This window comes from Takifugu flavidus, chromosome 3, assembly GCF_003711565.1.
Source record: "Takifugu flavidus isolate HTHZ2018 chromosome 3, ASM371156v2, whole genome shotgun sequence".
NCBI lineage: Eukaryota > Metazoa > Chordata > Actinopteri > Tetraodontiformes > Tetraodontidae > Takifugu > Takifugu flavidus.
The window spans coordinates 10,366,936-10,385,995 of record NC_079522.1 but is presented as its reverse complement, the minus strand read 5'-3'; the positions used below and the strand labels follow the sequence as shown (position 1 = coordinate 10,385,995).

The following is a 19,060-nucleotide window of genomic DNA, read 5'->3' as shown; positions in this document are numbered from 1 at the left end:
GGAGAAAGGAAAGGAAAGAGGCCGGGAGAGGAGAGGACGGAGAGGGGGGGCATTTAGCATGATTACACACACACACACACACACACACACGCACACACACACACACACACACACACACACACCACACACACACACACACACACACACACACAGGCTGCCAATTCAACTGATATTCTTGCCTTGTTTTTGAATGGTTTGCATGATTTTCATTTTGGAACTGTTAAATGTTATTATTACAGTAGATGCAGGGAGGGGCCTGGGGGGGTGGTGCAGGGGGAGGAGCAGGGGGAGGAGACATACTGTAAGCTTCAGGGCAAGAAGAGTAGGTGAGAGGAAGAAAATGGAAACACTGAGGAGGTGAAGAGGTCAGATGGAGGCAAAATAGGAGGGGGGGGGTGGAAAGAGGAAGGTGAGGGGGAGAAGTATGCGGCTCCATCGCTCTTATCGATGTCGTGCCATGGGCCCATTGAGAACGGGAAGTCTCACACACACACACACACACACACACACACACACACAGCCCCCAGAGTCTAAAGCCCAGTTACATTAAAAACACCAATTTGGAGGTTCTGCCTGGTCCGAACGATCCTCTGTGCACCAGGACGACCACCAGAACAGAACCAAAGGCGGCTCGCAAAGGACCAAAAAGAATCAGCATAAACGCACTAACTCAGTCAAGACCTGCTGCTTTCACTTCACCTCAGCCCGTTTGTTTCCCATTAGGATAATGTGTCTTGATCCAAAAACAGTGTGACAACTTCAAGTATAACTGGAGGCGGTTCCACCAGTGCTGTTATTGCTCGTGGCAGCTGTAATTTTAATCCAGTAAAGCCAGCATGACTCACTGGACTGGTGACTTCTGAGATCTGAACACCGCGTGAATCTCTGCGCCCTTAACAAAGGCCCAGTTTGATTCTCAAAGAACATCAGGTAACCGAGCCAGGACCAGAAATGAGCTACCGTCAACCTTAAATGGGATTAATGGAGCTCACAGTGGGACTGCTGAGGCGTTCCTCTACGGAGGACAGAAGGAAAGCGCTGATGGTGGAGCTCTCTTTGTGGGAGACGGGAAGTGAAAACCCCAGCAAAGCCCCCAGAGATCCCTGGATTTCCCTTTCCCTCCTTTCCTGGACTCATCCCTCCTCCCCTCCGACAAAATAAAGAATCAAGCTGTTCCTGCCGTAGATGTTCTGCAACTTTTTCTGGTGCATGGGAAAAGAAATATGCAAATTATATTTTCCTCAATTAGACAATCAGTCAGTTTGTGTAGGTGGTTGAAACAAATGTGCCCTTGGATTTCTGTATTCCATCATCACAGGTAGCTAGCTTCTGGCCAATCAAACACTGGCATCTAGCCAGTAAACGGGTTAGTCAGTTAGGTAGTTATTCAGTCAGTGATCCTGTCCTTTGGTAAACTAGTCAGTGTGCACGGCAGCCACTGATATCCTGGATTTAGTGTAAACCCTGAGCGTTGACTGACAGGCACTCAGCAGCAGACAGTCTGGGAAGGCAGCCAGTTGAGTTGCGTGTAAAGAGTTTATTTAGACAAGAGAGGGGGGTGGGGGGGGGTGTTCAAAGAGTTTTTGTTCAGGCCTTGAGGGATCATTTGCGCCAAAGAGGGGAAAGAGGTCTCACTCCTGTCAGAAACCAAGAACCCGACAGAACAGTAGAACCCAACACAACCTGGCCTGACCAGACGTGAACGGTAACAAGCCGTGTCCTCCTGTCTGTGGCCAGACAAACAAATTAAACATGCACATGCACGTGGACTAAAAATGGTCACGCGTGTGCAGACATGACTGTAAGTCAGTCACATGCAGGTACATGCAATAACCTACAAAAATGTACACAGAGGAAGAGAAGAATGTAAGCACACACACCCAAAAGCAATACTACTCTGTTCCTGGCACTGGTGTGTGTGTGTGTTTGTGTTAGTCTGTGTGTGTGTGTGTGTAGGGGGGGGGCATAATCACATAAACTAGATCTAAAAGTTTTGTGCTGACATGTTGCTTTACTGTAAACATGACATACGGCTGAAAATGAAACCTCCCATTTGTTAATTGTTGCATCAAGGAAATTAAAGTGTATTTGTCCCAAGAAGACTTTACCCATGAGCCTCTGTGCCTTCGCTCCATATCCAGTAAAAACACACAAAGATAAAGGAGGACGATCATCAAATGTCACCTCAGGTTGTGTCATCACAACCTGAGGTGACGAGAATGTAAATTCACTGACATGTCGGGAAGTTTATCTGACTCTACTCTACGGTGTGAATCATAGGAAAACCCAAGTCAGCAACTTCCTGCCTCAACACACAGCGGTGAGCGGTAAACCCCCCAACCACCACAGGCTCCTGTAAAACGGGGTCAATAAAACATCATCCTGCCCCAGTCTTCACGCCGACCGTTCAGTTCCGAAATAAAAGTCTGACCTCGGCCCGGCCCGGAGAGGTCAGAGAAAACCGCCTGCTGCGGCGCAAAAACCCGGGAGAACTTGGATCCGGTCCAAATGAAATCAGGTCACATCTTGAAAATGAATGAGGGATGAATGAAACAATCGATTGGCCCATTTTTATCTCTGATGGTGGCAGGAGGCGGAAGTGGTGGCACTGTGGTGAAACACAGGCACACACACACACACACACACACACACACACACAGACATCCATCACGATCACTTCGTGTTGTTTCAGCAGATTCAAATGCAGGAGAAATCAGATAAAGCAAAAGGGGGATTCCAGCCATGAATCTGAGCCTCCTCCTGCACATCTGCTGCACCTCTGATATTCCTCTGAAGCGATATTACTAATTAAATGCTGACCTCTGACCTCTGCAGCTGGGAAAGCAGGAAGAAACCACGAAGAGTTTTTTTCCCCCCCAAGAAGACAGTTTTGGCTTTGAGTAGATTCATTTTAAACCTTCATACGGTTAATTAGCCTCAAGCTAACTGGCCGTGATGCCACAGACGTCGCAGTTAAACGGAGGTTAGAGCGGGCAGAGATGACAACAGCCTCCATCATCACGATGAGCGTGTGGACGAGCGACGGGAGGCTTGTGTTTACCCCTGCTTCGTGCTTGGTGGTGCGTTCGCTGTAAAGGATGAATCACAGAGGTGAGGACGCTGTCATGAATGTGGGAAAACAGGCCCGGTGAGTCTTCAGGAATGTTCCTCAAAGTCAAGCGCTGCGTCTCATCCTCCGCTCCGCATCGGGATGCAGGTACAAGTCAGAACAGCCCAGTTGGGACTTTCATCGATTTCACCAGTTCACGCAGGATCCACGCTGCTTTTTTGGTCAAGATTGAGGTAAATAAACACCGCAGCGCTCTGCCCAGACAGCAACAGCCTCTCTTTTTTCCCGACATGCAAAGGCTACATCAGGCATCCATTTTCTTTTCCTAAATAGATTTATGGTGTTTAGGTACGACAGCGGTCCAATGTAAACTCTGCCTGGGCCTGGCCGCAGAACCCTCTGAACCTAAACAGTCCAAAGTGGGACCGGAGGCCAGCTGCTCATCCCCAGATGGAGTGACAGCGCCTCTGGATGGCATCAACGCAGAATGGGGTTTAAGCAACGATAAGCCGAGCGTGACATTTTGTCTGCTCCGTCGGTAAACACTGCCGCTCGGAGAGAAGAGGAGCCCAGGATTTGGCAGTGCATCATGGGAAAGCTGCCCTATGGATTGTTTTACATCAGGCGGTTTTATCCATCGCCGTCTTTGCTCCAACCACAGAGGAAGATTCCTGACTGCGGCTCCTCACGGGACCTGGTTTTCACCGTCTGATTAAATCCGTCACATTCATCTCGTGCGTTTGTGACTTTAAAAAGAGGCAACAAACAGTGATGTCAGCTAATAATCCTTTTGTAATGCATCCCTTCTGTCTGGAAAACACTTCTAAATGGCATCTTTGTCCATTTGGACTCGCTCAACCTGCAGCAAAACCTAAAAACAACAAAGTATTTGCACTTTCCATCACCTCATTGTTTCTGCGCGGTCTTCAGCGTGACTCCGCCTGTCGCCCCCACCCCACGAGAGGCCGATCAGATTTAATTTGGCTTCATCCCGGAGCAGTAGTGCACAGAGAAGACTCCCTCCTCCTCCTCCTGTTGTTGTTTCGCCTGTTTCTCAGATCCACATTCATTCATGTGAATTCACCCTCCGGCCCTGTTTACAATCAGCTTCTCTCCGCTTCACACCGCCACTTTCATTTGATTATTCTCCCCAAGGCCGCCGACCCGAGAGAGAAAATCATTTTTCAAGACAAAGAAGCAGAAATTTAAGAAAGAAAATCCCAAACTTGGATTCATCTTACGAAATTATATCTCAAGACTAGAGTTAAACTTTATGTTCTTGGGCCGGAATGAAGATTCTGTCCGAAGGCCGGTGCTAAATAAGCTAATCTGCGTCACCTGATCCCTCAGAATCTGTCACCTTCTCCCCCAGCAGTGCCGGCAGGGCCGCGGGTTTTATTTGACAACTAAATATACACTTGCTAAAACTATTTTGTCGGAGGACTGTGGAACACATGGACGCTAATCACTTTAAGAGTTCCGTCAGCTGCTGTTAAACGAAGCCCAATGAGAAACACATGATCAGCTACCAATAAACACTCGGAGGGGGTGTGAGCCTTTTATGGGCGGGGTCACGCTGCAGCCTGCGTGCATCCAACTGTTAAACGTCTTAAACGTCACCGTTGACTTGAGCCCGTTCTTTATCACACACAGATTCCCACAGTAAAGACACTGGTTGGACCTCAGCTATGAACAAAAGTGGGATTCTGCTGACGCGTGAGGCCAAAAAGGAAAAACTCTGAGGAGATTTGGTTTGCAGGACGAACGCCACGTAACGCACATTCGCTTACGTGTCTCTTCGCTCTCATTTAAGTCCGTTTGTGACCACCGTGGGTTTCTGAAAGCAAAAACTATCTGAGGGTCTCAGGCAACGCACATACGGTGTTCACAGATAAAAGATGCCTTTTAGTGTGGGTTCAGGGCAAGATGTGCACAAGCTAGGCCAAATTAAATACGATGAGATGTTCAGAGATGGAAAGATCCTATTCTGAGGATCTTCTTTAGGAATAAAGACCCTGAATGATGCAGATTGTTTTGTTCTCCACGCTTTGGTTTGGAGTCTCAGAAGAATTCAGGATTGTTTGTATTGTATTGCACAGCACAGTTGCTAAAATAGGAGCTTGGTGGTAATGTGAGAACACCACACGTGCACATCGCTTCACCAATGCTCCTTCGCTTATATGGATCCAGACTGACCAAGACAACATCTTTAAAGCCATCTGCACGTCGAAAAAGGGCAATTTACTCTTGTTGCCTCCCCAGGCTGGATTTTTTGGGTTGCAAAATTATTTTAATGCATTATTTACAAATTATCCTGCTAAAACTATAAAAAAAATGTAATTAATTTTTTTTAAAAGGTGGTTAATGCAGCATGTTTAAAGTTGTAATATGTGTATGAATTAATGTGTAATATGTGTATGAATTAATGTGTAATATGTGTATGAATTAAGAATGTTTGAAATGTTTCATAGATATTTTTAACACACAGCCGACGTTTGCTGTTGTGGTTGAAGGACAGAGTTTATTTTAACATTTGCATGGCTTCCTGCAGGACTGTAAACAGTTAAAGTGGCGCTCTGCAGCGTGTGCAGCGGTTACACAACTACAGCCATTGTTTTGGTGCTCGGGCCCGGCAGCGAGGAAGGCCAGTTTGCCGACTTGTCTGAACCAGCTGGATAGAGGCGCCAGCTGCTTTCATCTGCAGGAGCTGAAGTATGTAAACAAGAGGACAAGATGGGCGCTCAGAACCGGGATGGAGGCCCATCGTTTTCATCCACAACCCCAGACGTGACCTCATTTCTCTGGTTTGTCCAGATGGACCTCATGACCGCAGTATTCCAACATGGATCAATACAAGGTGAACTGCTAACAATTAGCCGCAGAATCAGATGCTCTGCCACCATTTCTGTTGAGTCTAAGGTTTTGCTTTGATATGTATGTATTAAAAAAAGAAGTTTAAAATAGCTCTGTTGACAGCGCTTTCTGACCTACAACCAATCAGTGTGACCACAAAAATGAGCTGAGAAAGACGAACAACTCATCTCTGCTTCCTCTCACCGTACAAAAATAAAAGTGAAATAGTTTAACTTGTGCACAACAGGTGCAACAGCACAAACTTGAACTTGTCCTGGCACGACGTCGTGAAGGGGAGGGGAAAGGAGCTAGCTGAGAGGATGGTTACAACACAAATGGCATGGATGAAAAGCTAGCTGGTTAGCATGGCTAGATTGAGGATGCTAGATGACAACTATGCAGCTGGATCACAGGAATTCCTACATTATGGTGTGAACAGCTGGGGTGAATCCAGTCACAAACTGGGAGGGGTGTCTAAAGCTCAGAAGATTTCCTCTGATCCCTTTTTCCCTCAGTTTTCCTAGACATGACCGCTTCAAGGAGAAAAGACATTGAACATTCAGCTGGACAGGAAGCAGAATAACCAAATACTGCATCCAAGGTAGTTTTTTTAGAGAGGTTAGTACACCCAAAGGACAAGACACCAAGACCCAAACAAAGTAATGTTGTTTATGCTGTACAGTGCCAGGAGGAATGCAAGGAACTGTACATTGGGGAACCAAACAACCTCTCCACAGAAGAATGGCACAACACAGACGTGCCACCTCTTCGGGTCAGGATTCAGCAGTCCACTTACACTTAAAGGAGAGTGGGCACTCCTTCGAGGACAGCCAAGTAAGAATACTGGCCAGAGAAGACCGCTGGTTTGAAAGGGGGGTTAAGGAAGCTATCCATGTTAAATTGGAGAAACCATCCTTGAACAGAGGTGGTGGCCTGAGGCACTTCCTATCACCCACATACAATGCAGTCCTCCACTCCTTCCAACAGCAAAACAAACATTCACACCATTCCAGGAGACCCAGTGACTCTTCACCATGTGACCCAGCAGACAAAGGGGAGACACCTCAACAGAAACTAGGTGAACGACCCGACCAACGACCCTGCTAACGACTCTCAGGTGACCACCCGGATCATTAGCATGCAAATGGTCCACAGGGGCTAATATTTTCAAGCTCTCTCCCCAGCGATTTCAGAACTGAAGAAGCCTTCTGGATAGAAGGCGAAACGTCTTCAAGAGAAGAAACCCAGTCCAGTTGACAGAGAAAACTACCTTGGATACAATGACCTGGATGACTGAGAATTTACACAGACATCAAATACTGCATCCACCTGTGGTTGGTTCAGAGGAAACAACTACTCAGGAGGGAGCCAATTCTTCTCTTTTACACACTGAACATTCTGCATTCAAAGCATTCAGTCCATTAGGAAGGCAATTACTAGAGATTTACTGTAGCATTAGCATGTTAGCACATCAGGATCTCTGCGACAGGTTTGCAAGTAACGTGCAATACGCACGTAAGTGACTGAGAACACTAAACAAGTGGAAACAGATTAGGACTGGGTCAGTGTTCAAGTGCTGCGTTATAAAAGGATGTGTGATGACAAATGGTTTGGAGCTATTCCACAAGATGTTTTCCTATAAATTTATTAAGAAACTAAATCTTCTTGACATCCTCCCTCACACCACTGGGAGGAATCATTCTTCTCCAAATGAGAACATTCCTGGCGTACGATCACAGCCGTTGAGATTTCTGACACATACTGTGCAAAAGCCTGGACAAAACACCCCCCGAAAAAAATCGCTCAGGTGGCAGCGCAGACGGGCCATCGTTGCTGTAAACCATCTTCAGGCAAAAAGTCCTGTCAGTTACCCAACTCTGATTTCAGAGATTAAAAACTATTTCCAGAAATGACGACGAGAAAAATGGGAGGAGGAATTGGGAAAACGTTCTTTTTGTGCTCATGCTTTGCCTTCAAGACGGGGAAAAAACAATAGAAGGCGAGCGCCGATGGAGGGGGAAGTGAGCGTCGGATTACGTTTGTGTGCAGCTCGTCTCCAGGACGATCTTTGTTGTCTGACCCGCTGATGATCACATTTCCAACATCCGAGAAAGTGAACTTTCAGCTTCTACGCAGCACTTAGCTGTAAAGCTAATTGAACCCCTCCCTGCTAAAGACAGGAGTGGAAAATAGAGGGCTGACGACTTTAAATGTCAAGCTTGTTTCTGCTGTGTTTATTGTGTCGCTAACTGCGTTAAATATCTTGTTAGACATCTAATTTCTCATCTGGAACGACTTAAGTGTAAAACTCAACGCATTACGCAGAAGCCACAATTACAAAACCGCTGATTCCAGCCTGCTTTTTTCACACTTTTGGGGTATTAAGCATCAAAACGTGTCTCTGCTTCTGAGATTAGCCAGCATGCTAAAAAAAAAAAGGGGGGGGACTGAAGTTGACGGCGAGTCTTTCGCTCATACGAGCCGGTGTGCACACAAGCATACAAGTTGGGCTGAGCATCGGATCGAGTTCCTGCTGCGACAAACCTTCGTTTGGCACTTTGGCAGCCTCTCGTTTCCTTTAATGACCTGCCTCACTCCTAAGTAAACTCTCATTCATAAGGTGAGGGGGCGGGGCCGACAGCCGAGCAGTAATTTTCCACCATAAAGCCCTCACCGAGCTGACTTCCCTGTCTTAAAAACCACAGCGGACCTGCAGCTCCGCACAGCGAGGAGCTGCACGAGGAGTCCTGAGGCTCCGCAACATTCAGCAAGTTTAACCCTTAAAGCAGCCGTCTCTCACGTGTAACGTTAGTGCACTATTAGACTTGCATGTTGTTCTCTTCCCACCAGAATCAGTAAAACGATTCAAAACAAGCACGGCAAACTAATCTGGCCTGATAACGAGCGTCCTGGTCGCCGCCATTACGTGAATTACCCTCATTGTTGGACGGCATGTCTGAGTAATCAAAGCTCTTGGCAGCAGCTTCTCATTACACAAGCGGCATCCATCAACAGATTATCGAATGAGAGGAGATGCTAACTTTGACCGACAGATTTGGGTCGATGAAGAGGAAGTGAAGTCAGGAAGCAGCTTGTTCCTCTGAGGAAAATGAGATCATGACAGCTCGGTAACTGTATCCTGACTCTGGAGCCCCTTTCAAAAAAAGGGGCTGCGCGTAGAAAAGCCGCCTGGATTCGAACTGCAGGCGATGTCAAGCGTCTCTGTTTCTGTGGTCACTGAAACAGAGAGAAAACTGAGTGTGAAACCTCCAGAGCTGCTGACGTCCATGAGATCTCTCGGCAGAGGGAAAGTGAGCAGCACCTCTCGGGTCGCGACCGTGGCCAGCTACAATCTATGCGACAAATAATCATTTCTTTTAATAAGAAACTAGCATTTCTCCAAACCAGAGCGTTAGCATGCAGCGGAACCGCCAAACACTCATCCAAACGCCATGGCAGTGCAGCTGGGCAGCCATCTTTGGGATTTCATGAACAGGTTGGGTCATATTTCTGCAACAGAGGCAACGACCGGAACCCCGATTGTCGAGAAAACTCCCACCTCACCTCAGAAAACTGTTTGGTTTTGCTTTAAACATAAAACCACACGCTGCCTCTCTACCTGCCGTGAAAGCTCATCCTGCGGTCGCATTAGTGACCAATTTAGTCACAAGATGACAGCATACACGACTCTGTATTTAGCTAAACAATTGACATTGGTTGACTCATTATCTGCTTATTTTCCGGGAAGAGAGGCGAATGATTGCTGCTAACTCTGAACCCTGAAGCTGAAGTCATGCGCCTGAATTCTTTGCTGATGCATTTCTCAGAAAGAAACATGCAACGGCATCGCCAAATGTCAAACGGCCACATGGAAAAGTGCGGCCGTGTGCACCCAGGGACGCCAGAGTCTGCCAGTGGTCGTTTACTCATTAATTATCTCTGCTGAGGATTCAAATCAGCTGCTGTCGCGTGAATCCTGCCGAATCTCGGCGTTTAAAGCCTGAGCTCATCCTCCGGAGCGATTTTGGCAGGTTTTACTGCACGTGTTGGGGCTGTCTCGGTTATATTTGGACGCAGATATGTCCTGTGTTCCTGTGAGAGCGGCGCCGCGCCACGCCGCAGGCTGCACAGCACATCCTGTCCGCTGATTTCTCTTTAAAACAATGCCCGTCTTTTCTGATAATCCTCGCCCCACTTAGTCCGTTTTGTCCCAGCTGTGGCTGGATCAGAGGTTAGCAGACACCTTTCTCTGCACCGCCACTTCGCCCCAGGCGCTTCCGCCCGCCCTGACTTCCTCTGACAAACTTGACTTCCTGCAAGACGCAAAAAAGAGATTAGTCAACGCGTTTTACAGGTTTCCCCTGAGTTACCGACACACACGTGGAGCTCTGGTTCACTCGAGCATTCGCTCCATTCACATCAACACAAACGCTCTTTCCCACCTTCATTTCCTGTGTAAATCTGCCATTTTATTTAATCGGGCATGCCCGCTGAGCCTTTGTGGAGTTTCTGAGATGTGTTTTGCAGTTTCCTTCATTGAAGGGTCGTCCGTTTTACCGCTTGAGTTGCCCAGTGCTGTTATCGCTCATCGGAATATACAGACATGCAGGTGTAGGTTAAAAAGAGCTGAAGACAACGGTTGATACGGCCTCTTAAAGGTTGTTTCTTTGTGCTGATTCAGATTTGGTGTTAATGTAATCTTGAAGTTGCAGCACGTGGTGTAAAATGCCGACTTGTTTCCCCAGATTTGCACCTTCTGTCCGAGTGCACGTGCGTGGACGTCCCCGTTAGCCTCACCCGTGATCAAACGTCGGCTCCCTTGTGTTTGCAACCAATTTTGAATAAATGCAAATGTTGTTTGCACAGTCTAGATAAAAGAATAGATAAAAATCTGGATGAGGTCTAGCAGAAATATAGTCGAACCTGATATTTAAGCACAACCAGACTTTCAAGACGGTGACTCAGCATCAGCGTCCCTGCAATTATGAGGCACAAAGACGGGCTGTCAGGTGTGGGAGATGTGTAAAACATGAGTGGCAGCTCCGTCGGTGGCGCTGAGGGGGCGCAGTGTCGGGCTGTTGCTCCGGCCGTCTCTCTGAGGGAAACGCTGCCGCGCAGAAAGAGAGCACGCCGATCAAAAGAAAACTGTTTCTCCCCCACAGGAACTTTACTATGACCGTATTTGGGGCCATATTCAATTAAGTTGACTTCCTGTTTTTTACACTGGGTATGTTCACACAGCTCCGATTAGACTGAGCCGGAACTGCAAATTTATCTGCAACTTTTAGCTTTTATGGACTTTTCAGACAAAGACGCAGATTTATCGACACGCACACTTCCAGGCCTGACGATTGTATTTTACCATTTTCAGGATGTGCACACAGGATTATTTAAAAATCCCATAATTGGCTATCCATAAACTCCAGAATACACATTAAAATACACATCCTAAAATCCTTGACAGTCAGTAATTCTGTTGCTACAGGTATTATGCTAGCAAAGAAAACGGGCATAGAACAGCAGCTCCTCTCCTCTCCTCTCCTCTCCTCTCCTCTCCTCTCCTCTCCTCTCCTCTCCTCTCCTCTCCTCTCCTCTCCTCTCCTCTCCTCTCGCCTCCTCTCCTCTCGCCTCCTCTCCTCCTCTCTCCTCTCTCTCCTCCTCTCCTCTCCCTCCTCTCCTCTCGCCTCCTCTCCTGTCCCCTCCCCTCCTCTCTCCTCTCGCCTCCTCTCCTCTCACCTCCTCTCCTCTCACCTCCTCTCCTCTCTCTCCTCCTCTCCTGCCCCCTCCTCTCCTCTCCTCTCCTCTTGCCTCCTCTCCTCTCCTCTCCTCTCTCTCGCCTCCTCTCCTGCCCCCTCCTCTCCTCTCCTCTCCTCTTGCCTCCTCTCCTCTCCTCTCTCTCGCCTCCTCTCCTGCCCCCTCCTCTCCTCTCCTCTCGCCTCCTCTCCTGCCCCCTCCTCTCCTCTCCTCCCCTCCTCTCCTGCACCCTCCTCTCCTCTCCTCTCCTCTCCCTAATTTAAGCCATCAATAATAGCTGTTTGGTGTCACGAACCTTTACAAAGATCACATCACCCTCGAAGCAGGTAAAGGAGATCTGAGATCTACAGGAACTGACACAGTCATGCCACTGACATGTATGTGCGTTGTGTTTGTTTACCTTCTATGTACTCTGGTTTGTAGCTCCAGGCTGCACATACTGCATTACTGTAAGTTTAGTTTGAGAAAATCTCGCCTGGCATCGACTGCTTCCTCCAAGCTTGTTATTTTTGGAATCGTTAGACCTGAATTCCCCACTTCCAAACAGCAGCGAGAGGAAATGGTTTGACTGTAGAGGGGTAGATTACCCAGAATTCCACAGAACTTTCAATTATTTTCAATTTTGATCCAAAAATAAGGCAGAGGCGAAGGTGCTCCTGCTGGTATCTACTGTACACACACGTAATAGCGGTGTTAACCAGACACCTGGACAGGTTTCTACACGAACAGCTGCCTGCTGTGTTTAGACTGCGATCATCTGTGCAGAGGGTCCACAGGGTCGATGTTATCACACTGGAGACATCGCACTCATCCCCGAAACCCGTGTTAGTACGCATGCCGGATGATAACGCTGTAAATCCAAGAAAATGAACTCAACTCTTCCACCAATGGTGTGAACAGCATAAATTCGAGCATCGGAAAAGTCAAGCTAGCATTTGCCCCCGTTAGCGTGTCATTTTTTATGTGCAAACACACAGTGATCCATTCATAAGTGCAAAGTTTGGGCTCCACGCCGATCATGCCATTCCTACTATAATAGTTTCTTCTTAGCTCAGCTGAGGCAACTTCTTAGTGTGGAGTTCAGATTCCGACCACACAAACATGTTTTGTTTCTTTTTACTCTTCACGGAAAACAGAGACGCGGGACGACTCTGGTGTCCGACGGGTCTGATCTACGAGGCCTGTTTCCCTAGTGGGGGTTCTTCAGGAACATTTATCCATTTCCTGCAGCAGCATTTCACAACTCTTGTGGGACATTTTCAGATGGTTTTTGTTTGTACGTCTCCCTGTGCGAGACTGTCGGGGAAGACGCGGCATCACAACTGGGTCAGGGTGTGAAACGACGACACGGTTCCTGCAAAACTGCTGAGCCCATTGTCTATTAACGCAGTTTTTGCGGAAGTGTAACTGCCTCAATCTTCAGATGAGGCTGGAGGCGTGGGACACTGTCTGCTGGTTGACTTATTATGATTCGGGGCAAATGTTGGCAAAGTTAAAACAGGAGCAACATCCGAGCCAACGCCATCCAACCTAGGTCAACGCACCACCTCCGAAAATGCAATTTTCCCAACCGGCCTTTATCCTCCTCCCCTCCCCCAAATCCTTTAACATGAGACATTTCAGAGGTCAGACAGGTCACGTGGTTCAGACAGAGCAGTGAATACAGACCCAAGCCCAGAACACTGAGACACACATCTGGAAAAGGCATGCAGGAGCGAGCGAGCGAGAGAGAGAGAGTACTGACTGTGTAACAAAGATGAGTGTGAATGTGTGTGTGCATGTGTGTTTCCTGAGCATTCTGAGGCCCGACAGAGGAGGGAAGTTCAGCCAAGCAGCTTGAGCTATTATAAGACCACAAATTATGCTCGCCACGGCCAGAAGTCTCCTCTGCTGGGGCCTCATCAACAGAACCCAAACACTCCAAAAAAACCCTCCCAAACTAGAATCCAAAGGATCAGGAAGACGCGCAGGAAAAGCTGCATTTCGTCAGCGAGGCCGGAGCGTTTGCGTTCACACCTCGGGAGCGCTGGCATCTTTACAGACAGTCAGAAATGGAAAACGTTTTCCGAATCCGTGAGGGAACAGTTCCCTGTGCAGACAACAACGATGGAATTATTACCTGCAGGACGCCACAAATGCAGCTCTGCCGGTTGGGATGCTGCTTTAACGCTTCCAACTGTTACAGAAGAAGCCTTGTAATGTTCAAAATGGGGAAGAGCACCAACGGTCCCCTCGGGTCCGCCATCGTTGCCATGGTTCCTCTTTTAACTCTACTTGGGGTCAACAACTACTCGCCCATCAAAGCTTTCAAAATGCTCCACTCTGAAGCCCTTTTTGTATCAATTTCATTTGGAAATTTTTGCTTTTTTTGCCCGAAAACGTCGGGTAAATGAGGCTTAAATTGTTCCTTCTACACTGAGGATGCAGCAGAAGAAGAAGGACCCTAATTAGAGCTTACACAGCAGCATTGTGCACGTAAATCAGATTATTAGATTATATATTATAATGAGAAACCAGGTCAAGGCGCATTAAGTTGAGAAGCATGTGCGGTGATTCATTTTCACCGTTAACACCATTTTTCATTCCTCAAGACTGAGAAGGGAAAAACAGAAAAAGATGAGGGAGGTCTGGGAAGAACGGAGTATGAACAATGCTGGTGTTGTGAGTGCTGGTCATGGGATCAAAGCCCCAGGCAGTTCCCAGCGGCCTTGTCCTGCAGCCCGGCTCAGGGCAGGGGGGGGAAGCAGGGACAGACCGGGAGGGAGAGAAAGGACAAAGAGCACTCCGTTCTCTCCCTCTCAGCAGACAAGTGGACTCCTCTCTCGGGACAAAAATCTAATTTTCAAGGACAAAAATGAGGAAGAGTTCAGAAGGGACTTTGGACGATGAGCCAGTCTCCTGGCCCTGTAACCTTTTACAGCAGAAAAACTGTCAGAAGAGGGAAGATTGCGCAAGACCCGAGGTTTAGAAAATAACAGGAAACCAATATTTTAGCCAATCGCACCGCTCCTGCTCACATCAGCTCTCCGTGGGAGGCGGGGCTAACAGCTCGCTACGAGAGGATGGCGCCTTACGCTTGATGACACATGTCAAGGTCATTTTCAGACGCGTCTCTATGAAACTCACAAACAGCACGAGCAAGCTGGACTCAGCCTTGGAGGTCTTGTGGCTCATCCAAAATTCCTCTTGGAGGCTGATGTGATTGAGGAAGCTCCATCACCATCAGCGTCTGGTCGGCCACACACAGCAGCCGTCCCACCAGCCAGCGGACAAAGACGTTCATATCATGCAGAGCGTTCTCTCACAGACCCGAACCAGGACCATTTCTGACCATTGTTACACATTATGGACTTCATCCTGCATGGGACAATCCAAAATACCCTGACTTTTTTTTTTTTGCTTTGTTTGTACTTCTGCATGATAAATATGTTTGTTTTTTTGCCAAATTCCGAGGTTGGAAATGTTCACTCCGGCTTAAGAGCTAAGAATATCAAAGCCACTTCCTGGCTGTCGCTGCCTGGCCTGCTGTCCCCACATTACTCACAAAATACAGGCCATTTTCTCCAAAAAACAGCAAAAACTTTTGTCATTACCTCACTATTTGGCCATTCTGATCACTGATTAACATCACTGATTGAAGCTAATCTGGTGTATTTCTGGATATATGTCAGATACAAAGCAGCTAAAATCAGTAAATGTAAATGTTTTATGTTCGTTTTCATCTGTGGGGGGGGGTAAGAAACAGAACCGACCCTCCTCTTGGTTCTAATTCCATTTATTTAAACATAAAACCTGAGCTTTAGAAACTATGTTGTCCCAGTATCAGCCTTACCTCATAAAACCGTGTTTTATGGACTTCTATGGCTTTTACATGACATATTTTACTCTTTTCTTTTAGGCCGACGTTGTCCTTTAATCTTGAGGTGCTCTGCTGATTTGCAATCATTTCCTGACTGTAATGTCAGCTTTTATTGGACCGTTTAAGTGCTTTATAAACTCACTTTGAAAGTTGCTTATGAAAAAAAAAGTTGTCAGAGTAGGAAGGAGAAATTCTGGCAGTTGTGCCTATTTTACATTGAAATTTAACACTGTTTTCAGAGCTCACAAACCAGAGTGATGAAAGAACCACCTCAAAAGGAACACAAACAACATGAAACAGGTCAGACTATGAATAAAGAATCCAAAAATGGTGAAAAGATCCAAAGAAAACAAGCTAGTCATTAAACAGAACCCTCAGTAATGAGGTTATTACATTGTGCTTCAGGTGAGGTCTGATGCGCAGTCAGGGCCGTCTTTTGAAGCAGAGGAGGAAAATGGAGGGGTCTTTCTGTGTTTCGGAGGGATTCATGAATGCATAAAGCTCCGAGTTGTCCTGGTAGGGGCCTGCCGTGCGAACAGGCCTCCCCGCTGCAACAACAACCTGGACTCCTGCAGCGTTTGTTTGAGATGGGGGAACGGCGTCGGCGGGAGGAGCTGCGAACTTCAGAGGAAAAGGCTGAATAGCTGAAGGGAAAAAATGGCCCCCGGAGAGCTCGCAGGGGCCGCCACAGGAAAAGGGTGGGGCTCAGTGGGAGGGAGAGCAAAGGGAGTAGTGGCCAAGAAATAGGGTGGTCCGCTTCATTTTTCTATACAGCTGAGAATACGCAAGAAAATAAAGAGACGGCGTGTGTTTTCCAGCACGGCCGTACGTCACCGCGGGCAATCGAACCTACGATCAGTGCGGCTTATCTCTCGCTCAGAAAAGCCCGTTTTGTGATGTGCTCGGTTACAGATTGGACTGAGGGTACGCTGCAGACGCGTCAGGGCCGAAACTATGACCTCAGTGCAGCTGTGCAGGATGTTGCACCAGAAATTAAAACTCTTAAGTTCCCAGAAGGGACAGCACCAGAACAGGGTCCAAGTGAACCTGGTGCATGACAGCGCTGGAACGTAACCGGACACGTTGAGTTTAAATAATAATCTAATGCTAATGAGACTGGTTTGGGGCCAGTCACATTAGCATGAGGTGCATGGGAAATTGTGTTTTGAAGATTCTCTGAGAAATGTGTCTCTTGTGTCAATGTGTGAAAATATTCTCGCGCCTCAGATGGGCGACGCGCCACCTCTTTATCTCTTGATCTGTGTTTTAGGACCCTGATCTGAATCCAGGTCGTCTAAATAGTCAAACACATTTTGGGCTCTCACATTTCCTCCTCTGCAGAAAGCTGCCTGCTGTTCATCCGAATCAATCCCGGTCCCCGTTTACCCCATAAGTCAGTCACCAACGTGGCTGCTGCAGCGCTCGTGACAAACAAGTTTAAAAAAACAAACAACAACCCTTGTTGGCAGGGGAAACAATCTGCAGCAATGAGGAGTAAATCAGTGGCATTATATTCCGCTCACACCTGCTGCCAAAGGGGTTGGCTCCAAACGCCGGGCCAGACGGGACAAACCGCACAGCCACGCACTCAGATAACCTTTGGGCTGCAGACGCACCCCCCCCGCCCCCCCCCCCCCCCGTCTCACTGTAAATAGGAGCCTTGTCTCGGAGGCCGCCTGGATCTAATGGCAGCTCTGCTCAGAACAATGCGTGGAAGCTGGAAGCCGCGGCGGTCCCAGCCAGCTCCAGGGTTCCCCGCATGGTGCTGACAGTCGACTTCGGAAAATAAACAAGAAGCCAGGTAACCACGGTAACCGCTCCGTGTGGTCAGTAAGATGTTACTGAAAAAGCATCTTGCCGTCTCTTTGTGTCTAATTACACTTCTTTAATTAAACACCGTGCCTGTTGATACGAGTTTGGTTTCAGTCTAGACTCCGTCCTTAAACCACGTTCTACATCCAGTGTGAGGAACTGGCAGACTGGAAAGACGGGTACCTCCCAGTCAGAAGTGAGCAGGATGTTTGACAGTTGGGCCTCTACCACCTTTAGTAAAATCAACACAACTAAAGCTGCTTTATAAAGGCTTCGAATGGATATTTTAGCCGGGCTCTTCAGCCTGACACGATACCAACATGTTATGTTGTTATTGCTTGTCCGCCTCTTAATCACATTTTTCTGCTTTGAAACTCCTGAGCGAAATCCAGGACACTCACCATTGAAGAAGCTCTTGACCTTCAGGTATCCGACGCTGAGGCGCAGCACGGACAGCTTGTCCAGGCGAGACCGGACGTCCTCGGTGAAGGGCAGCAGGCTGGTGAGCTTGTCCAGCTCACCGTTGAGCCGGTCTCTGTGGCGCTTGGAAGGGTTGGACTTGATGCCATCGGGAGGAGGCGGTTTGGGGCTGACGGAGGACAAAAACAAAATCAAAATACAGAAATAAAGAACAGAACAAGATGTGGAATTGCAGCAAATTACAGTTATTTTTCTTGAATCTGAATTTTCTTGGCTCATAATTTCAAACATTGCGTCACATAACTGAAGGTGAAGCAGAGAAACCTGAGCGGGTCCACTCATCTGAATGTTTTTAACTTGGATATGAGATTAGAGCGCTTTCCCTTAGCGCTTCTTCATATGTGGGATTTAAGGGATCGTCCAGCGGAAAATAACAGATCACTTATGCCTCTCTGGAGCATCCAGTGTTGCCACGGGAACCAGGTCTGCAGCTTGGTATTAACCCATCCAGGACTTGAGAAGCAACAAAACAGGATTTACTGCCCTGATTAAGCTCTTTGTTGACAGGAAATGTGAGTAAAAAACACTTTAATGGCCAATGATGCTAAATATAGAATCTGTCTTCAGTAACTCAGTAAATGTACACAACATTTCATCCATTGTAGACAATCAGCTCTAATTCCTGGCAGGATTCTTCTTCTGCTGCAGGGTTCTGAAATTATTTTGGCTTGATCATGAAAGTAACACACTCTGGAGGCGAGTGTTCACACTTTCACACATCAGATCTTCAGTTTCTGCTTTTCAAATCTGACTGCAACACGGAGCGATGCCACGTGAAAATAGTTTCTAATAATATTTTTATAAGTGGCCCTGCCATAACAGAGCTTCAGCTGTTTAGCTGATCTGATCTGTAACTGAGCTCCAGCAACTGGCAGCAGCGCCGCCAGCATCTCATCTGTAATTCAAACCAGACTTGGGCTCCACAGAGGGGCTTTTCTTTTCCCCGGAGAAGGTCTGATGCTGTGGAGCCACCTCAAACCCAGCCCAGAGATACCTCGGTCTGATTTCTGCCGGGCTGGTGTTTATTCAGAACCGGGGAAAGGGGCACCGCGGAGACCCGATGGTTTAACCACGCTCTGATGTCTGCTGATCACGTAGAGAGACAGGGAATTTTTAAAAAAAAACAAAAAAACAAAGAAGAGATCTTTGTCAGGATTCTAAAACCATTTTTCACATTTCCTCATTCTTCATTCCAGTGAATAGAATATAGTTTTGACTTTATCTAGGAACCC

General features: G+C 47.4%; 1 protein-coding gene and 1 long non-coding RNA gene across 2 annotated transcripts in view; both read right to left on the bottom strand.

Annotated features, from left to right (window-relative positions):
- ahr2 (aryl hydrocarbon receptor 2) overlaps positions 1 to 19,060 on the bottom strand; it is a 40,474-nt gene that overhangs the window by 14,034 nt on the left and 7,380 nt on the right. The window contains exon 3 of the mRNA XM_057026302.1: positions 17,750 to 17,937. Within this exon, the coding sequence (XP_056882282.1) occupies positions 17,750 to 17,937 (188 nt within the window). The remainder of the gene's footprint in view (positions 1 to 17,749; positions 17,938 to 19,060) is intronic.
- Positions 7,088 to 17,160, bottom strand: LOC130522211 (uncharacterized). The gene is made up of 2 exons (XR_008949573.1): positions 13,797 to 17,160; positions 7,088 to 10,236 (listed from the first exon to the last, which is right to left on the bottom strand). It is a non-coding gene; the product is annotated as an uncharacterized LOC130522211 (long non-coding RNA).